Genomic DNA, 17,316 nt, shown 5'->3' with positions numbered 1-17,316 from the left:
TACTCTTATCCTCTGCTGCAACTCAGAGGCCATATGGCCTGGTCCCAACACAGTGTGACAAGTTCATGTCACTGGCAGCACTAATCCTATGCCTGGGTCTACACATATTCTTCCCCCAAGACATACACAACTGGTCCTGGCACCTCCAGCCCTGCTCCACCGGAGCCCGTCCCAGAGGAGAAGGGACACCCTCTGTGCCATTTTTAGCACAGGACCTGGAAACAGGCCTGGCATTTAGCAGATGCTCAGTGATGCTTCTGATTAAATAAATCAAAGAGACCATTTTTCTCTAACTGAAAAACTCTGACCATATCTTTAGTTCTCAGGCTCCTACTGGCTTATTAGACACTGCTACACTCTGGACATGGCACCAAACTCTTTGACATAAATCCCATTGAGCGTGGCCATCTTCATTCCTTCTCTGTGAATCAGAGCCCCAAGATTGTTGGCTAACAAAATAGGAATGAAGTAACACAAAATGTTTTAAATGTGCCCAGCATATTTTTTAACATTCCTTCTCTGGGGTGGCACTGATTCTCCGCTCTTCAATGTGAGCTGAACTTGATGACTTCAAATTGCTACTACAGAAGTGACCGTGTGTGGTGCTAGAGGTTAAGTCTTAAAAGGCCCTGTCGCTTCTGTCTTCCTTGCCTTTTCTCTGAGCACCTAGCCTGGGGGGAATCAGCTGCTGTGTTGTAAAGGGATCCAGCACAGCATGCATGGCAAGGAACTAAGTCCTTGTCACAGACATTGCATGACTTAGGACAACTCAACCCAGCCCAACCTGGCATCCTCACAATGCAGCCTGATAGGATCCTGAGCCTCAACCATTCAGTCAAACAGCTCTGGGTTTCTGACCTCATAAATCATGAAGAGCTAATAAATGTCTATTGCTTCAAGCTATGATGTTCTTGGCATGATTTGTTGTGCACTAATAGAGATCATGTCAATTTTTTTTAGCACAGGCTTTAAGGAATAAGAATTTTCTACTTTCTGCCTCTTGGGATACTTTGGGAACCCAGAAGCCATAACTTAAGGAAGTTGAGCTTGTTGTAGAGGGGCCAGATGGACAGCAGCCAATGGCCAGACCCCTGCCAGCCACATGAGTGCAACATCTTGGTAACAGATTATTCAGTCCTTATTGAACCAGTCCCTCTGGCCTGTCAAGCCCTGTCCACACTGCAGGTGCATAGTCAAAGGAGAGGGCTGATGACATTTTCAGTCATTAAGTCTTGAAGTAGTTTATTACAGAGCAACAGATAATGAAAACAGACCTCAGTATCTGGCTGTGGGGTGTCACTGTAATAAAACCCTAAGACAGAAGCATTACCGTTGGGACCAGCGAGCAGACAGAAGCCTAACCACTGAGTTTGAGGAGCTCCTGCCAGCAAAACTCGGAAGAGACTTGGTTTGGACAGAGGTCCTATGCTGGACCCAAGAGGCCAACCAAAATGCAATGACTCACCCTAAGAGTCCCCAGCACCAAACTGAAACTCAGTTGTTCTGACCTAAGAAATTGGAAGAAAATGAATAGCCAAAACCCCAAACAAAGCAAATTTAGCCAGCATGATAAGGAAGGCCTATCTGCTTTAACCCTTACAAGAAAATACTCTTAAAAGACTAATCCATGTCTTGTGTTTCTGTTTTCCTCAGCCTATAAAGTCAAACTTCTCACTCAACTAACCAGAACACTTATTCTTTTCTCACAGAATAAGGTGTTTGTTGCTTAGTTTGAGAATTGTAAGCAAAAGGCAGTTTGACACTTAAATTTGCTACAGTTTTGTTTTTTGACAAGGCTAAAAGGAAAGTAAAAAAAATCTGATTCAATATTGAAGGAAAGAGGATCCTTATAATGTAATGGCAGAAAAGTCACTTAGTTATCATCAAGGGTGGAGAAAAGGATTCTAATAAATGTAATCATGCTGCCAAGGAGATTTCCAAGCTGCGACAGAAGTGCTTGCTGGCTCCTTGCCACTGCCTGTGATAACATGCAAGGGGAGAGATGAATGAAGGAATAAGCTGTTAACTGTAACAGGAGCTAGGACTCACTAGGTTTGAAAATAAAACTATTTCTATTTCTAGACTCTGCAGATGGCAAATGATTATCAAATTAAGAAAGGGCTTCAGGCCATCAGTGGAATCAGGATGGGTCTGTAAATCTGAGACAGTGACTTACAGAAACTTGTGGACAGAAAAAAAGCCCACTAAGGTTCTCGAGGACACCGCTAGTACCGTGAAATAGGCCCCTGGGAATGCCAAGGGCACTGTCCTCATAAGGAGTCCAGAGCACAGAAGGGCTTCTCTTGTTCTCATCACAGTCCAGGGATCTGCCAAGCTGAAGGCACTTGAGTAGGGCAGAACAGAGATAGCATCACACATACAAGATGTAAAAGAAAGAAAACACCTGACCACAGCACAATCAGCTGCTGAGGGACAGGCCCACCTGTCAGAGAGCATGCAGAGAAACAGAGACGCAAGGTGAGAGCTCAACCCCATTAGGGCTACGCTTAACTCAGGTGCCATGCACCCAGTGAGGCCTCACCGACTCTCTCAGCTGGGCAAAGAACTAACAAAACTCAGGTCCATCTGCAACATAACATCCAGAGAATTTTCCCTGGGATTCTAAAGAGATTATTCACATTGGAGACAGAGAGATTTCTGATGCCTGCATTACGCCTCTCTTCCCTCGGGCTTCATGGAGGCTTTTCTACCTGTATTCCTGGGGAAAATGTATTGATTAAGGAAGGCAAAAACACTAACTCAGAAGCAAGATTGTATTCAATCTTCTTTTTTCCCCTCAGCAAATGGAGTCATAATTCCAAGTAAGTGACACGCGGAGCTGTTAAGACCCAAGCGCTGTGCTCATACCGTGATACTGTGTGGATTGTAAATGGCACGCAAGGCTGCGCCAGGGACCAATTTGCTGGTTAGCTGCCAACATCAGTGTTTAATGATCTGAAGAGGAGAAGCTGCCAATTATTGTATTCCTTCTTAAAACACCATTTAAAACCCATACATATAATTATTATACCTTTCTGTTAAAATTTTATGAGTTCTCTGAAGCTGATGGGCTGAGGGTTCATTCAACCTATAAATCTCAGAGAACTCTTTGAGGCTGTCATTCCATAACTGGGTTAAAAATCCACTGATCACCCACTGGCGAGCCTGGACCCCAGTCCCTGAGCTGCCACTGCTTGAGTAGAGGCAAGCATAACCAAAAGACATATCCCACAGCCTCACTGTCCCTACTACAGCTATTATGAAAATCACACAAAACAACAAATACAGAGAAATATTTAGAACAAAATATTTCATTTTCTTCTAAATATTTTCATTTTCTATTAAATGACTTTTCATTTTCTATTAAAATGAAAAAGTAAGGTACTATTTTCAAAGATCTGAGTTTTCAAGCTATTGAGTGATGGAAAAATATATCCCTTAGTAAGAGTTCAGTTATAAGGTCCTCTAAAGTTCCCAAACTGTACAACAGAACTTTCATAGGTGCACATCAACAGGTCTCCCATTACCATCCTCCCCTGTGGGTGCGTCTGGCCACATCAGTCATCCACACCAAGCATCCTCAGAGCATAGCACTGTAAGAAAATTGGCCTGAGAGTAAGCCTTCTACTCTCTAACCCCTGGAGAGGTGGAAGCACACAGGTCCCATTCAGTGTTCACTGTCTCCCCACAAAAAAGTGGGTCATCCCATTGCCTAGGCAGTAGAGAAGCCCCCTAAAAGCAGTAGCTGCCTGAGCATGACATAAATAATAAGAGAATATGAATGGAAGGTAAAGTGAGATGGTGGGTTGGTAGCCGTCACTCTTTAGTCAGGTCAGCAGTTACCTGATATGGCAAGCATTTTGGCTTCAAGCAATGCCAGAATCTGGGTCTCAAGGTCACTGACTCTCCTCCTCAGGGTGCTGCAGAGTCTCTCACCCATGCATACCTGCAGGGAGAAACATCCAGGAGTCAACACCTACTGCTCAAATCAGCATCAGAGCAGCCAAGACAGAAACTGATGAGTGGTTAAGAAGGGTGATTAAAGACAGCATACATGATATATGTATGCTCATGTTTAGGCAGCACAGGTCACAAAAACTAAGGTCTTCAAACAGCCTAAATATACATGAATAAATGAATGGATAAAGAAAATGTGGTATATACAACAGAGTATTATTCAGACATAAGGAAGAATGAAATCCTGTCATTTGCAGGAAAGTGGATAGAAATTGAGACTATCATGCTAAGCGACACAAAGCAGAAAGCTAAACGTTGCATGGTTTCTCTTATACTAGGAGGAACCTAATATGTTAATTTTAAATGAATTCAATAAAGGAGAGATGATAGGAAACTAGAAGGCAGATTCTTAAAGATGGGGAAGGGGACTGAAGGACAGGAAAGATAAAGGAAAGACGAGCAAAGAGATTAAAAATGAGTAAGTTGTGATATATGCACTGTACCAGCTCCCAAAATCCGTCACTATTCTGTATTGCAAACATGTACTAATTCAAAAAGGGGAGTGATAAAGAGTGTTGGGAGAAACAGCTTAGCAAGCAACCAATCAGGAAAGAAGGAAAAGAGAAAAGGTAGGAAGAAAAAGGGACCTGGAGGGAGGAAAGGAAGAAAGGAAATAAGAAGGGGGAAGAAGGAAGCAGGAGTAGGTAGGAGGAAAAGGGACACTGGTGTACCCACGCACATCCTTGTACCCTCCCAGCACAAGGCAACACAAACTGATGTGCAGTCACACAGCAGAGAACAAGCACAAGCTGCGATAATTTGGTTACTTCCACTTTCTGCCTCCCTCAGCCTTTGTTCGTACTCCTTGTCAAAGGGAAACACCTCTCCCTCACTCACACCCCTCGGACTATCTGCTCAGCTGTGGCTTGGGAAGAAAAGCCTTGCCAGTCACGACCCCAAAAGGCAGGCGCCCTTTCAGTCCCTCCTCCTCCCCCTATCTTAACCCTAAGCTAACGCGCCCTTTGTTTGTTTCTGTTTTCACATTGGCTCTCTGTGCTGGGACACAAGCCCTACATAAGCGGGGACTTTGTTCTGTCCCTGGCACACAGCAAGCAGTAAATTAAGGTATGGCCTTTGAGATCAAGGTCAGAGCAGCAGGCTAGATTTAATTACTAGAAGATACTCTCTAGGGAAATTGGAGGGCAGATACCTGCTGGCAAGTCAGATTTGAAAAATAGACAAGTAACTCACTTGGGTTTGTGGGTTTTAGCATTTATTTTCCCACAACACTCCAAACATTTACTACATATTTCTTTGCATTTCAAAAATAACAAAAATCATAAACTGTTATTTCCTTTTCCAAGTGTTTTTATTTTGTTTAAGGCTAAAATATCACAAGTTTTAAATTTTGTTTATGACTAAAACTATGTGTTTATCTGTTACATACACTCAGGCTAATGAGCTACATAGAGATATTTTCAGTTCAACAAAAGCATAGTTTTAATAGGAATAAAAAATGTCTATGGATACATATTTTGGGGTGGTCTACAATGGATGTTATATAGAAGCATCATTCTTCTCTCCAAAAATTTGAAATTCCATTCGAAAACTAAAATTAACCCCATTTGAAGTTACAAAGCCCAAGGAAAACATAAAATTTAATTTCCCCAGAGCAATCCAGGGCTTGCGGAATTCCAGCAGCTTAAATGTTTTGCTTATCACAGACCAAAGAGAGGTTATTTTTAGAATCAAAGCCAGCCTCACCCAATCCTGCCTGGAATGCTCCACTGAGTCTCTTGAGGGCCTGCATGTGTTCTCACTCCACATCTCTAGGAAACTCTCTCTAGACAAAGACGCAGTTCAGGGCCCCTAAACCACAGCCCGCACAGCAGGACTGTGCGCGTGTATTCACATGTCTAGAGTGATTATTTCTGAGACCTTTCCAATGGTCCTGAGACCTGTCAGGATGTCAGAACCAGGAGAGAAGAGGGAGATGACCCAGACACCTCCCCCCCAGCAGTCCTGGGTTGACTCTGCTCAATGACTAATGCTTCCCATGCTGTCCATCTAAAGCTGTCATCACATGTCCGAAGACATTTGTGTTAATTCTTTAACAACAGCCAGAAGCCTTAGGTCTCATTTGATCTATGTCCAAAGTTTCTGATTTTAGTTAACAGAATCTGTTAATTATAACTGAGTCAGTTTCTCCTTTATTGAGCAAATCCATCCTTCAAGCTGTCACTATTAATAGGAAAAAAAAAAAACCTTCCTAAATTTTCTTGTTAAATTGCAATGTACATTATTTTCAGACTCTGCTGGAGGTAATATAATACCTACCATTTCTTCCATCTCATTTATGCCTTAATTACCATTGTTTTGGGTAAGCCAGGAGAGTTGAAGAAATGCACCAATTACGAGAAGGGTACTGGCTCTTTTAGAGAATATCAGGTGTGTATGTTCATGTGTGTGTGTATGAGTGTGTGAAGTGATAACTGCTCACACTGATAAGTCTTGTTTAGAACAGAGAAAAAGTGTTTTTGTAGTTGTGTAACTTGGTAATTGTGTAATTTTCTTTGTTCCCTGTCGGGTCATTTATGCCCCCTACATTCCAGTGTGGAGACAAGTACATGCCTACTATACACACATATGCACTCCAGAAAATTCCTTTCTTCCTATATACAAATAAAATTAGACCCTGAGGATCTCATTATCAAATGGAGATTTTACATTTACATTTTAAAATGTAAGACATCAGCTCCTTAATTTTGTGGAGGAGCAAAGTAATTATAAGTTTGGTTGAAGTGTATTAGAGATGGGATGTGTGATGATTTGAATATTTGTGCTCCCCCTCCAAATCTGCATGTTGAATAAGAGGTAACAAAAAAAAAAAAAAAACTGGGAGGAGATGAGTCACAAGGGTAGACCCTCACCATGGGTCAGTGTCTTGACAAAAGGTCCCAGACAGTTCTGTCCTGTCCCATCGTGTAAGAATGCAGTGAGAAGTTGGCACTTCTCTACCACTCAACTATGCTGCACCCCAGCCTCAGGCTTCCAGCCACAAAAGTTGTGACCAAATGATGTGGATAAAGACACCAAACTGTAGTACCTTGCTATAGAGAGACTAAGACAGCATGCAGATAGAGAAAACCACTTGTGTATTTGGGCAAACCTGAAGTGCTGAGAGTAGCTAATTGTGGACCTTACCCTGCTCCTGTCCTTAAATGAGCATCACAGGAAGCCATCAGAGACATGGGTCAAGTTCCAAATGCTCCTGGGTACCTGACCCTGGCATCATTTACAGACACCAGCTGGTTCCCGTTGGGAAAACTTCTTTACACAAATGTTATTCATCAGTCCTGCTGTTAGGTGGCCATCAGCAACATCACCAGGGGTTGTCTTAGAAACAAGGTAGCTAGAAAAAGGGCCGAGGCAAGGGCCAGAGTGACTGTGGACATTTTTGCCAACAACACGTCCTGATTATAGCTTAGCTGTAAAGGTTTCAAGACCTTTGGCACAATCCCTCATCCAGGATCCAAGATGCTAATTCCCTAGCCATAGAACAAAAGGATATTTGTCCCTGTTCAGTGGGCTCTCCACGCAGCAACCTGTTCCATGTCTTGACCATCTCCTGCTTCCCATGATGAAGGATTCAGGACCAGCTCTCAGGGTTAGGGTTAGGGTTAGAGGTCACAGCACCGGGTAATAGCTAAGAATGACTGATGCTACCACCCAGTCCATCAATAGCTCAGGCAGGTATGACCACAGTGGATGGGTTCTGTAAACTTTAGTTTTCACAACCAGCCAGGACGTGGATGGTCTTATGTGATGGTGCTCTTGGGGAGTGCTGAAGGACTGTTCTCTACCCACACCAAGGTCTTACTATAGAAGCATAAATGGTAGATAAAATAATCAAAATGATCCTCAAGTCAAATGCTATCTTTTTTTAAAACCCCCAAACATTCATCTCCTACAGCATTTTCGTTCATAATGGGCCTAAACAATACCCATGTGAGAGGAAAAGTAATTAATTTTGCATATTATTGCCCTTCTGGAGGCACTGTTAAGCAAGGCATTTGATGCACACATCAGCAGTGTCCTGTGCCTGAATTCAACTCCTTCTGAGGTCAAGAACAGACTGGTCCATGATGGGCAATCACAGGCCAAGACCTCCTCCCTGACATAAGCGTCTCCCCAGGCTCTCTGGCTCGTCATGTGGTCTGTGAAAAGGAAAAGTCCCCCTTTCTTCAAGAGCCCAAGCAGATGTCATCTAGACATCAACCTCACAGACTTCTTCAGAAAGTGGGAATATAAACGTACTTACTTTGGTGGTGATTTCTTTCAGTGACAAGTTCAGAGCTTTTATTCTTTTCCGAAGGCTAGAAGAATTAAGAAGAGGACATTGGTCTTTTTGTTAACCACAACTGGACACTTGTACACACAATAGTAAGCCAATGACTTTCCATCACCCAGGAGTTGAAGGGGAGAAGTAGGGAAGTGATGTGGAATTAACATGTCACTGGGAAACAAACCTCCCCCACCCCATGCTTTACCTAGGCTGATGTTCTCATTCTCAGAGTATACATCTACCAGTAGTGAGACAATCAACCCAGAGGTGTTCCCAGCAGCAACAGTTGCAGCTCTGCCTTCCTATAACCACCAGCTAAGGATGGTTGACACAGGAAGCAGATATCTATGTGGGTTCAAACATGTACCACGTGCCCTCTGCATTTAGCATTGCCAAGAGCACACTGGGGATAAAATCTATATAAAGCAGGTCTGACATGGCATCCCTTGCTTTCTAGGCTTTTCTCTGCTTCTTTTCTTCTTAGTACTTTTACCTTCCCATATTTGTTTACTCAGGCACTTTCTCCCCTGTTTCTTTCCTCTGGAACACAAGTCCCACTTGGGTGTACTCCCACAGCCCTATTGCAGGACAAGGTTCCTGGAGATTGGTAGTGGGCACTCGGCCATATCTGTAGCATGCATGAGTCAACAAAAACAAGGCTCACGTCTTATTCTCAAGGCCATTTCTTAGTGGAGAAGGTAATCAGCCATAATATAAAGCAAGATAAAAAAAAAACTACTCCAAGGAGAAAATAAATCCAAAGCTAGGAGGATCTCGCTAACTGAAAGCTGCCTTGAGCAGAATACAAACAATGGAGATGAGAACTTAGGAGCAATTTAGAAATGAAGGAACAGGGTGTGTGTGTGTGTGTGTGTGTGTGTGTGTGTGTGTGTATAAAGACAGATAACTATACTACTAATCTCTGTAACTTCATCAAAAAGAACAATTTGTGTTTTCATTGTTTGATTGATCATTTTGTCATGCCTAAATTTTATAATCTAAACAACTATTTCTAAGATAACAGTATGCAATGTATTAAATACTGCTAATTTCCTACTATTTTTTAAAATTCTGTATTGCTTCTTTTTTTTTGTCTTGTTTTTAAAATAGAAAAAAGAAATAAAGGGACAGGCAGGAAAGCTCTTTTGAAGACACATAAAATGAACTAGGTTTCAATGAAGAAAGGAAGGAGAATGGGACACAGATCCAAATGATTCACACAGGTGAGCTGTGAGAGAAAGTTAAATGGAGGGCAGTTACTTGTGGGACTATGCAAGAAAGGGAGGTACTTAGGGGGTGAAAGCCTGACAGGGTTTGGTTTGTTTATTTAGGGAAAGAGGACCAGAGTAAATATGCTTAGAATATTATTCAATATGCTTTGAATGTTTTCAATGAAAATAATTGTTAAAGGATAATCAGGACAAGCTCTTGTCAGCCTGATGTGCCAGGCTTAGAAGATTCAAGCTTTCTCCCTCAGGCAATGGGAAGTCATTTTGATTTCAATTAGGAGAACAATATGGAAGAGATCTTCTGGAGGTTTTGGCAAAGTAATCAGGCAATGCTATGAGGGGTAATTTGGAGAAAGAAAATTCAGAGGTGACAAACCAAGCAGGTACCCCATTAGGAAGCCAGTTGTCATGGGCCATAGGAGCCTACAGGATACTAGAGATCAGGAAGGATGGGACAAAGGGTCCAGGAACTCCTGTTATTGCAGAGCAATGACAGCTACTGATCTAGAGCCTCTTGTTGCTTCAAGTATTCATGACTCACTAGTTCTTCCAGTATCAAGAACTCAGGGTGTAAAGGTAAGGCCACTGTCCTCAACCACTCACTGCTGCTAGAAGTGAGAGACAATGTCCTAAATGAGGTAAGCAAAATACATGGTGAATGTTCAAATTTTTTAAATTTATTGTGCTGAAAGACATATTGTCCTCCCTTCAAACACATTTCCGTCATTCTTCTCACTTTCTGAAGCAGTTCTGGAGGATCTCTTTCATGAGTGTCTTCAGTTACATTGCCATTACCTCAATGTCCTGAATCAATCCAAAAAATTACCTTTCATGGCCATTGTAACTTTGGGGAAGAACCAGGCGTTGCATGGTGCCAGAGCCAATGAATCAGGTGGATGAGGAGTATCATCATGGTTTTACGAATCTGCCTTTCTGTTGAGTGTCATTTGACAGCAGCATACACTGTATTTTTTAAATCATATTCTGTAAAGATACTCACAGAATAGGACTTCCAGAACTGCTTCAGAAAGTGGAAAGAATCATAGCATACATGTGTTTGAAGCAAGGAGGGAAGTATTTTGAGGGAGAGTGATGGCAATGTGTCTTTTACTGTAATAGAGTTTTTCTAAACACTCACTGTGTATTTTAACCACCCCTTGTAGGTAAAGAGGTGGCTTGGTAAGCAGTGGTCTGTCAAGGGGGAAGTGGAGATTTCACGGGTGTATATCAGACAGGGAGGGGCTGTGCAATCATCATAATGTTGCAAAATACAAAAAAGCATTAACGTGCAAATTTGTTGGGTTTGTTGTTCTGCTCTGAATGTGAGAACTGTTCTGAGACATTAACACCTCCATTAATTTGTGATTTCCACATATAAGCAAACTCTCCTGGCTTGCAAACTCCTGGGAGCCAGTTCAGGATTCAGGCATGCCAGTCAATCTTCTTTGAAGACCTTTTTAGAAAAGGAGAGTCTTCCAGTCCACCTGAAATTGACCCTAATGGAGGAACTAAGCATAGCAAAGAGACAGGGCATGTGGCACAAAATTCTTCTAAATGTAGGAGTCATAGTCTTGGCAACCATGAATGTTCCAGTGAGGACCATGGAAAACAACGTTTGGAACCCTGCCTGGTGAATTCTAGATCTGGTGGTGTGGAGATTGGGTCTTCTGAGAGCAGGGTAGTCTGAGCATCAAGTTCACATGAGAAGTAAGTCAGGTCAAGTCACCTTGGCTTTCAGGAAGAGAAGAACAACACATGGCAAGCACAACCCTGAACAAGATCTGCCTCTGTTGGGGCTACACTGCCTGGTGGTTGTACTGCTTTCCAAACTCAAATTTTCCCTTTGGCAGAAATGTGCTCTCCTTCCCTAGCCAGGCTCATGGAGTCCATTCAACTAATACATTTTTAATAAACAGCTCATCACATAATTAAACCTGTATGAGCATTTAATAGCATATTATAAATAAGTATTTCCAAACATGCACAAAGATTAATTCGTACATCAACAATTAAGATACAGTAGGTTCTCTTTCTGATACTAAAATTTAGCTGACTCAAATGGCAGTGCCTGTAGCTAATATCTAAGATACAAAATAAAAATCAAGCCAAATATCATCTTTCTAAGGATGGACTGAAGTTCAGGACTGGTATTATCCCAGAATGAAAATTGGTCTCCTCTCAAATATCCATGTGAGAGGAAGGAGGCAGTGATGCAGATAATTGAATGCATTGTTTTATATTTGATTTGATTTATATTTAATTTACTTAACTTATGCTATATTACTTTTTGCAGTAGATTTACCTTCCTAATTATGTTTTGCTCAGACTAATATTAACATTAGTTGCATCCCTGGGGTATACGCAGAATGAAAACCGTAGCAGTGGAGTAGGGGGGTAGAAGAATATGAATAATCTATGTCCTGTGCTAATGATTTCCAAGCTATTTTTAGTAGCGGAACTTTCTCAAACAAAGTGCTACACAGAACTGTGATATATAATGTAGATAACAGGGGATTAGTTATAGTAAAAGAAGGGTGTCTGCAGCAGGGCACAATTGATGTAACACTAACCCCACATACATCCAATGCTACTACTCTCACGCTGTGGTCCACAAATCATTTCAGGAGCAAAGACACAAATTGAAAGTCATCAAATTAGAACAGCTAAATGTTGATAAGAATTCTACATACATCAGCGATTAAAACTACTTCCCATGTCTCTCTAAGATTACAACTTTCTCCTGACAAATAAAAACGTCTCAGATCAAATTATGCTATATCCTGGAAGCATACACGTTGTCCACACAGATTAGCAGCTAGGCTGTGACAGACATAACAGGCCTAATTTATGGAAATGAGTACCTTCATTCAAAGCAGCTGCCCTCAGAATAATGGAGCCAAACATTTATTGCATGCTTACTGTGTACCGAGAACTCTTCTGTATTTTTTAACTGTTGCGCCTTTTAAATCCTTATTTTGTCTTTCTCAAAGAGGAGCTATAATTACCCATATTTCCAGAGAAGAAAATGCAAACAGACTTACATAAGCTTTCCAGGGTTACCCAGCTAGGGGATGGGGGAGCTGGAATGATAGCCAGGCAGTCTAGCTCTCTGCTAGACCAGTACCACACAACTTTTCCCAGAAGTGTGAGCTGATATGAAATACACTCTATTTGTCCAGACTGATTTTTGGAATTGTGTTTTAGAATCATGTTACTTTCACAATATGATCAATATTACATGTAAAAACATAGTCTCCTTTAATCACAAACAAGTTTAAATCATATTACCAAAATTCATCTCAACAAATGAAACTTTAAAACAGTTGAGACCACAGGTGAGAATGTGCTTCAGAGAACTCACATCCATAGCTCATCCCCAGGGCAAGGAGCAATAGACTATTATGGACTGTGTCTCTACCCTTGTACTTCAGAGTGTGGATGTAACTTATTGGGCCATTAAAGAGATAATTAAGTCAAAGTGAGGTCATTCAGCTGGGCCCTAACCCAACCTGACAGGGGTCATCATAAGAAGGGGAAATGAGGACACAAGAGGGACACCTGTGTGAGGACACAGTTTGCAAGCCTAGGACAGAAGAACCAACTCTACCCACACCTTGATCTTAGACTTCCAGCCTCTAAACTGTGAACCTGAAAAAGTCCATGGTGTAAGCTGCCAGTCCCTGGTTCTCTATTACATCCCCAGGAAACTAATACATGTGAAATTTCCAATTTCCAATAATCAGATTAATTGTGTTTGTTCAGAGCCCACATAGGGTGCTCCAGGGTCCAAAAGAAAGAAGCTGCATGCAGCAGCAGCTAGGTCACACTCCTGCGATCAGCCAGACACACAGTTTCATCCCCAACTCACACAGCAGGAGGCAGAGAGCTGATGCAGCAATAGGTGCGGACAGAATACAGTGCTCCTGCTTTTAACCTAGAAATTGAGCTTCAGGAAAATACGTGAGAATCACCTTGACAATTTTTTTTACTGACATAGGACTCTTGGGTTAGTCAGGAGCTCACCACAGCCTCACCTTCAGGCTACAAATGAAAGGAACTTCCTCAGATATCCCTGCAGTATCACAAAGGAATATTGCCATAGGTGTTATAAAAAAAATACTAGTGTTAAGCCAGGGGTGGTGGCACACTCCTGTAATCCCAGCACTCGGGGAGACTGAGACAGGATGATAGCAAGTTGGAGCCCAGCCTGGACAACCTGTCTGGGGGTGTGGGGTTGATGCCCAGTAAGCACATGCACGCACACATACACATACCCAAACACCAGTGATTGATTTAAAAAAATCAGTCTAGGCAGAGACAGATTGATCTTCAGTAATAATTAGAAAAACGGAATTTAAGTCAACCTCAATGACTAATATGAATGGGATAATCCAAGACTTGGTCAGGGGCCAAGGGAGACATTTCTGTAGGATGTAGCCCAGCCATCTCAGCTCAGTGAGTCTGCAAGAAGCAGCTGTAAGATGAGCAGTCTAGCCAAGGACAGAGAACTGAGGGTACTTGTCCTGCCAGCCTTGGTATCACCCCTCCAGAATGTGCTGCACCCTCAGGACTCCCCTCATCCTTCCTCCATCATCTGGTCTCCAGACTGAAGCCAAAGTGAGCCTTGGTAAGGATGTCACTGCTTTGCTCAAAGCCCTGTCCATCACACCTGGGCAAGGCCAACTTCACGAGGACCAATATATGGCCCATCCCCAGTCACATCTCTGACCTAGCCTTCCCTCTACTCTAGTGACAAGGGCCCCTTGACAACTCCTCAGATCCGCCATGAAAGGCACAGACAGCTCAGCCCAAATGCTGCTCCCCAGGACACTTCCCTACTCAGGTCTTCCCACACATAGGACTCGCTGATCCAGGCTAGCCTGATGGTTCCATTGACACCCACATGTCTCATCCTCTCTTCTGTCTCCCCCATTGTGTCCATTACCTACTAACCTACACAGTCTGCTTACTTGCGAGGCTCATTGTCCATTTCAGCTTCTTTCACTGGAATACAAGCTCCAGGGTAGGGCAGGAGCCTTCACTTGGAGAAGTCTCGGCACAAAGTGGGGACCTAGTGAGCATTTGCTTAGAGGATGATGCTCACATCTTGTCCTCTTTCTAAGAAACAGGCAAGGTATGATGGAAGCACCCCCTCACCTCTGTCCAAGGCAGCTCAACCCACAAGATGGTAAGCAGCCACCATCCTGTACAACTGTCCCAGTGGGATGGAAGGAAAGGCTACAGCTACTCCCAACTCAACAGCTTGGGTAGAGCTTTGCATGAAAGAGGGAGAAGAGGTTAAGAACTTGGAGTCAACTCTAAGATCTCTGGTCCTCCTTCTAAATTGAATGGCCTAACAGTATTCTTTTCCTTGGCTTATCTCTTTCAAATGGTTTCTTTTCAGGGATTGTTTTACAACTCAAACTGTGTCTCCCTAAAACTCACATGCTGAAGTCCTGACCTACCATACGACTGTGTGTTCACTGCAAACATACTTAGGTAGAGGTGAGCTCTACCCCAACATGACTGATGTCCTTATTCAAGGAATATTTGGACTCTGAGATATGAAAGATGTGAGAAGGCACAGGGAGACAATGGCCATGTGCGAGCCCAGGGCAGAGGCCTGGGCCAGGTTCCTCAGAAGGATCTGACCTGTCAACATTAGATTCTTGGACTTTGGGCCACAATAAATGTCTGCTTTTCAATCATTCTCTAGTACCATTTTATAGCAAATTAAGGCACACTAGCATGTGATGAAGGAAATATAGAGGGCTGTTTACTCCTGCACTTTGGGATAGTCACAGTTGGATGGCTGGAAACAAGACTGAGGCATCATTTAAAGCACATATAGAGGACTCATCCTGGAGCCAGTGCCCAAGCAATGAGGTCCCCAAAGTCTGAGGATGTTCTGTAAAGCTCAGGGGGATGTGCTCCCTCAAAAGTTCTCACCTGCCCTCAGCATCATGTAGTGAAAGAATCCCATACCCAGTCAAATACCAGCCAACAGCTGCCTGTTGTTCTTCTCCTGTACCCCAGGAATGAAAATCGCTAGAACCTGTCAGAAGCCTGAATCTGAACCTTTGTAACAATATTCCAGCACCCTTACACAAGGCAGTGGTACTTCTTCTCTGGCCCTGCTACATCACAGGAGCCTTCCCTGACCCTCCTTTTCCTTGGGAAGTATCCACAGGTACTAAGGGACCTGCCACCAGGTGCAAGAGCAGTGAGCCAGAAGCTACATCCCACCCAGGGCCTCTTCTGAGCACTGTTCCTCTGGGAACACCTCCAGGCCAGTCTGGCTGAGATAGGCTGAGATAGGCTGCTTTGTGGGCACTGTTATTTAGTTATAAGGGTTGCATCTACATGTAGGACCCATCAGGTGTGGCACAGTGCAAGGGTGGGAAGGGAAAGTGGTGATTTCATTTGCCCTGTTAGGACATAATGTCAGGCAAGCTGGGTGGACTCTTTCTGTGCATGTTGTGCATGTTGTTATTTCTGAGCATGTGCCTGCTCTTCCATCCTTCACCAGCACCTCATCCTGCTAATAGCTGCTTAGCTTCTAAACTCCTACATTAGCACATCTCTGAAGTGTCTTTTCATTGATTCAGGTAAAAGTTAAGAATTGCTCATGTCTGCCATCTTGACACATGCTCTATGATCTTGGGCAGAGTATGCCCAGAAATCCGTTCACCATCTTTCTTCTTGAACTACAACTTTAAACTGAGCATGCTCCTGAAGCTACCTGCCCTGAAGTGTTTTCCTATGTGGAAATCCATAGGCATCTGAGTAGGATAAAAACTCATGTCTCTATTCCTCAGAGAGAGCACTATTTTGCACTAGTGTTCTCATTACTCCCTAGGGACAATAAATCTCTCTCCATTCTCTGATTTTCTGGTTGTGTTCAATGATTTTGTATCTACCCAGGGGAACTCATTCTATCAGGTTACACTGCCACCACAAACCAGCCACAACTGCCTTCAGAGCCCAGCCAAAGAGGTCAGACTCCAGTCTCAGAGCTATGCCCAAACCAAGACATAACTTCACATCTGGCCCACGATGGGCCTTCAAGTACACGATCTCTTCCTACCTTTACCCGAACCTCCACTCCCAAAGCATGTTAATGACGGATGAGTTCATAATTCACTAACTCTCTGCCATTCTGTGAATAAGCCATTCTCTTCTGGGGCTACATTGTCACCCACAAAATGCGGTTTCTAAGAATGGTTCAGGCCTGCTGTCCAAGACACTTTTGCTGTTGTGCCATCCCAAATTCTTTCACTCACTTTATTTACCTGTAGAATTTAATGACTGTAACAAACACACAGGTTATATAAGGTTATATAAGGTGCCAGATAGCATTAGCGACAGAGGCAGGAATATAGGCAGGTCCTTGCCTTCTTCACTCAGAGAAGCATGCAGCTGTCAGCTCTCCACCCAGTGTGTTAAGTCTGCCGCCTACTGGCAGCTGCCTGTCCTTCTGTCCCTGTCCATCTCCGGCTTGTGTTCCGGTGACCAGTGCCAAAGCCCTACTTCAGCACAAGGCCTGGGGGAGGGGAACATTGCTTTTCTCTCCATCTTCGCCCTACCTTCTTCTCCCTCCCCATTCCACTCCATATTTAGCAAAGATCAGTTAAAGAATGAGTGGTTGCTACTGAAGCATATTAGAAATGGCACAAAGGGCAAAATGGCAGCTATCTTAGCATAGCTTCTACTTCAGCATGAAATTGAAAGAAGAAAATCAAACACAGGACCCCCTGACATTAGCAACCTTGCCAATTACTGCTC

At 43.1% G+C, this 17,316-nt stretch overlaps 1 protein-coding gene across 2 annotated transcripts in view; it reads right to left on the bottom strand.

The window, feature by feature from the left end:
* Disc1 (DISC1 scaffold protein) overlaps positions 1–17,316 on the bottom strand; it is a 326,935-nt gene that overhangs the window by 175,830 nt on the left and 133,789 nt on the right. For both annotated transcript variants that reach the window (XR_010051226.1, XM_063260047.1), the window contains exons 7-8: positions 8,279–8,333; positions 3,844–3,946 (exon numbers count right to left, since the gene is read on the bottom strand). Coding sequence is in view for 1 of the 2 variants with exons in the window: in XM_063260047.1 (XP_063116117.1) it covers positions 3,844–3,946; positions 8,279–8,333 (158 nt within the window). In the remaining variant the exon portion in view is untranslated. The remainder of the gene's footprint in view (positions 1–3,843; positions 3,947–8,278; positions 8,334–17,316) is intronic.

The sequence above is a fragment of the Cavia porcellus genome, unplaced genomic scaffold (genome assembly GCF_034190915.1).
Source record: "Cavia porcellus strain 051 isolate PalLab524CR breed Dunkin Hartley unplaced genomic scaffold, mCavPor4.1 scaffold_13, whole genome shotgun sequence".
In the NCBI taxonomy this organism is placed as follows: Eukaryota; Metazoa; Chordata; class Mammalia; order Rodentia; family Caviidae; genus Cavia; species Cavia porcellus.
This window is presented reverse-complemented; position numbering and strand designations above follow the sequence as displayed.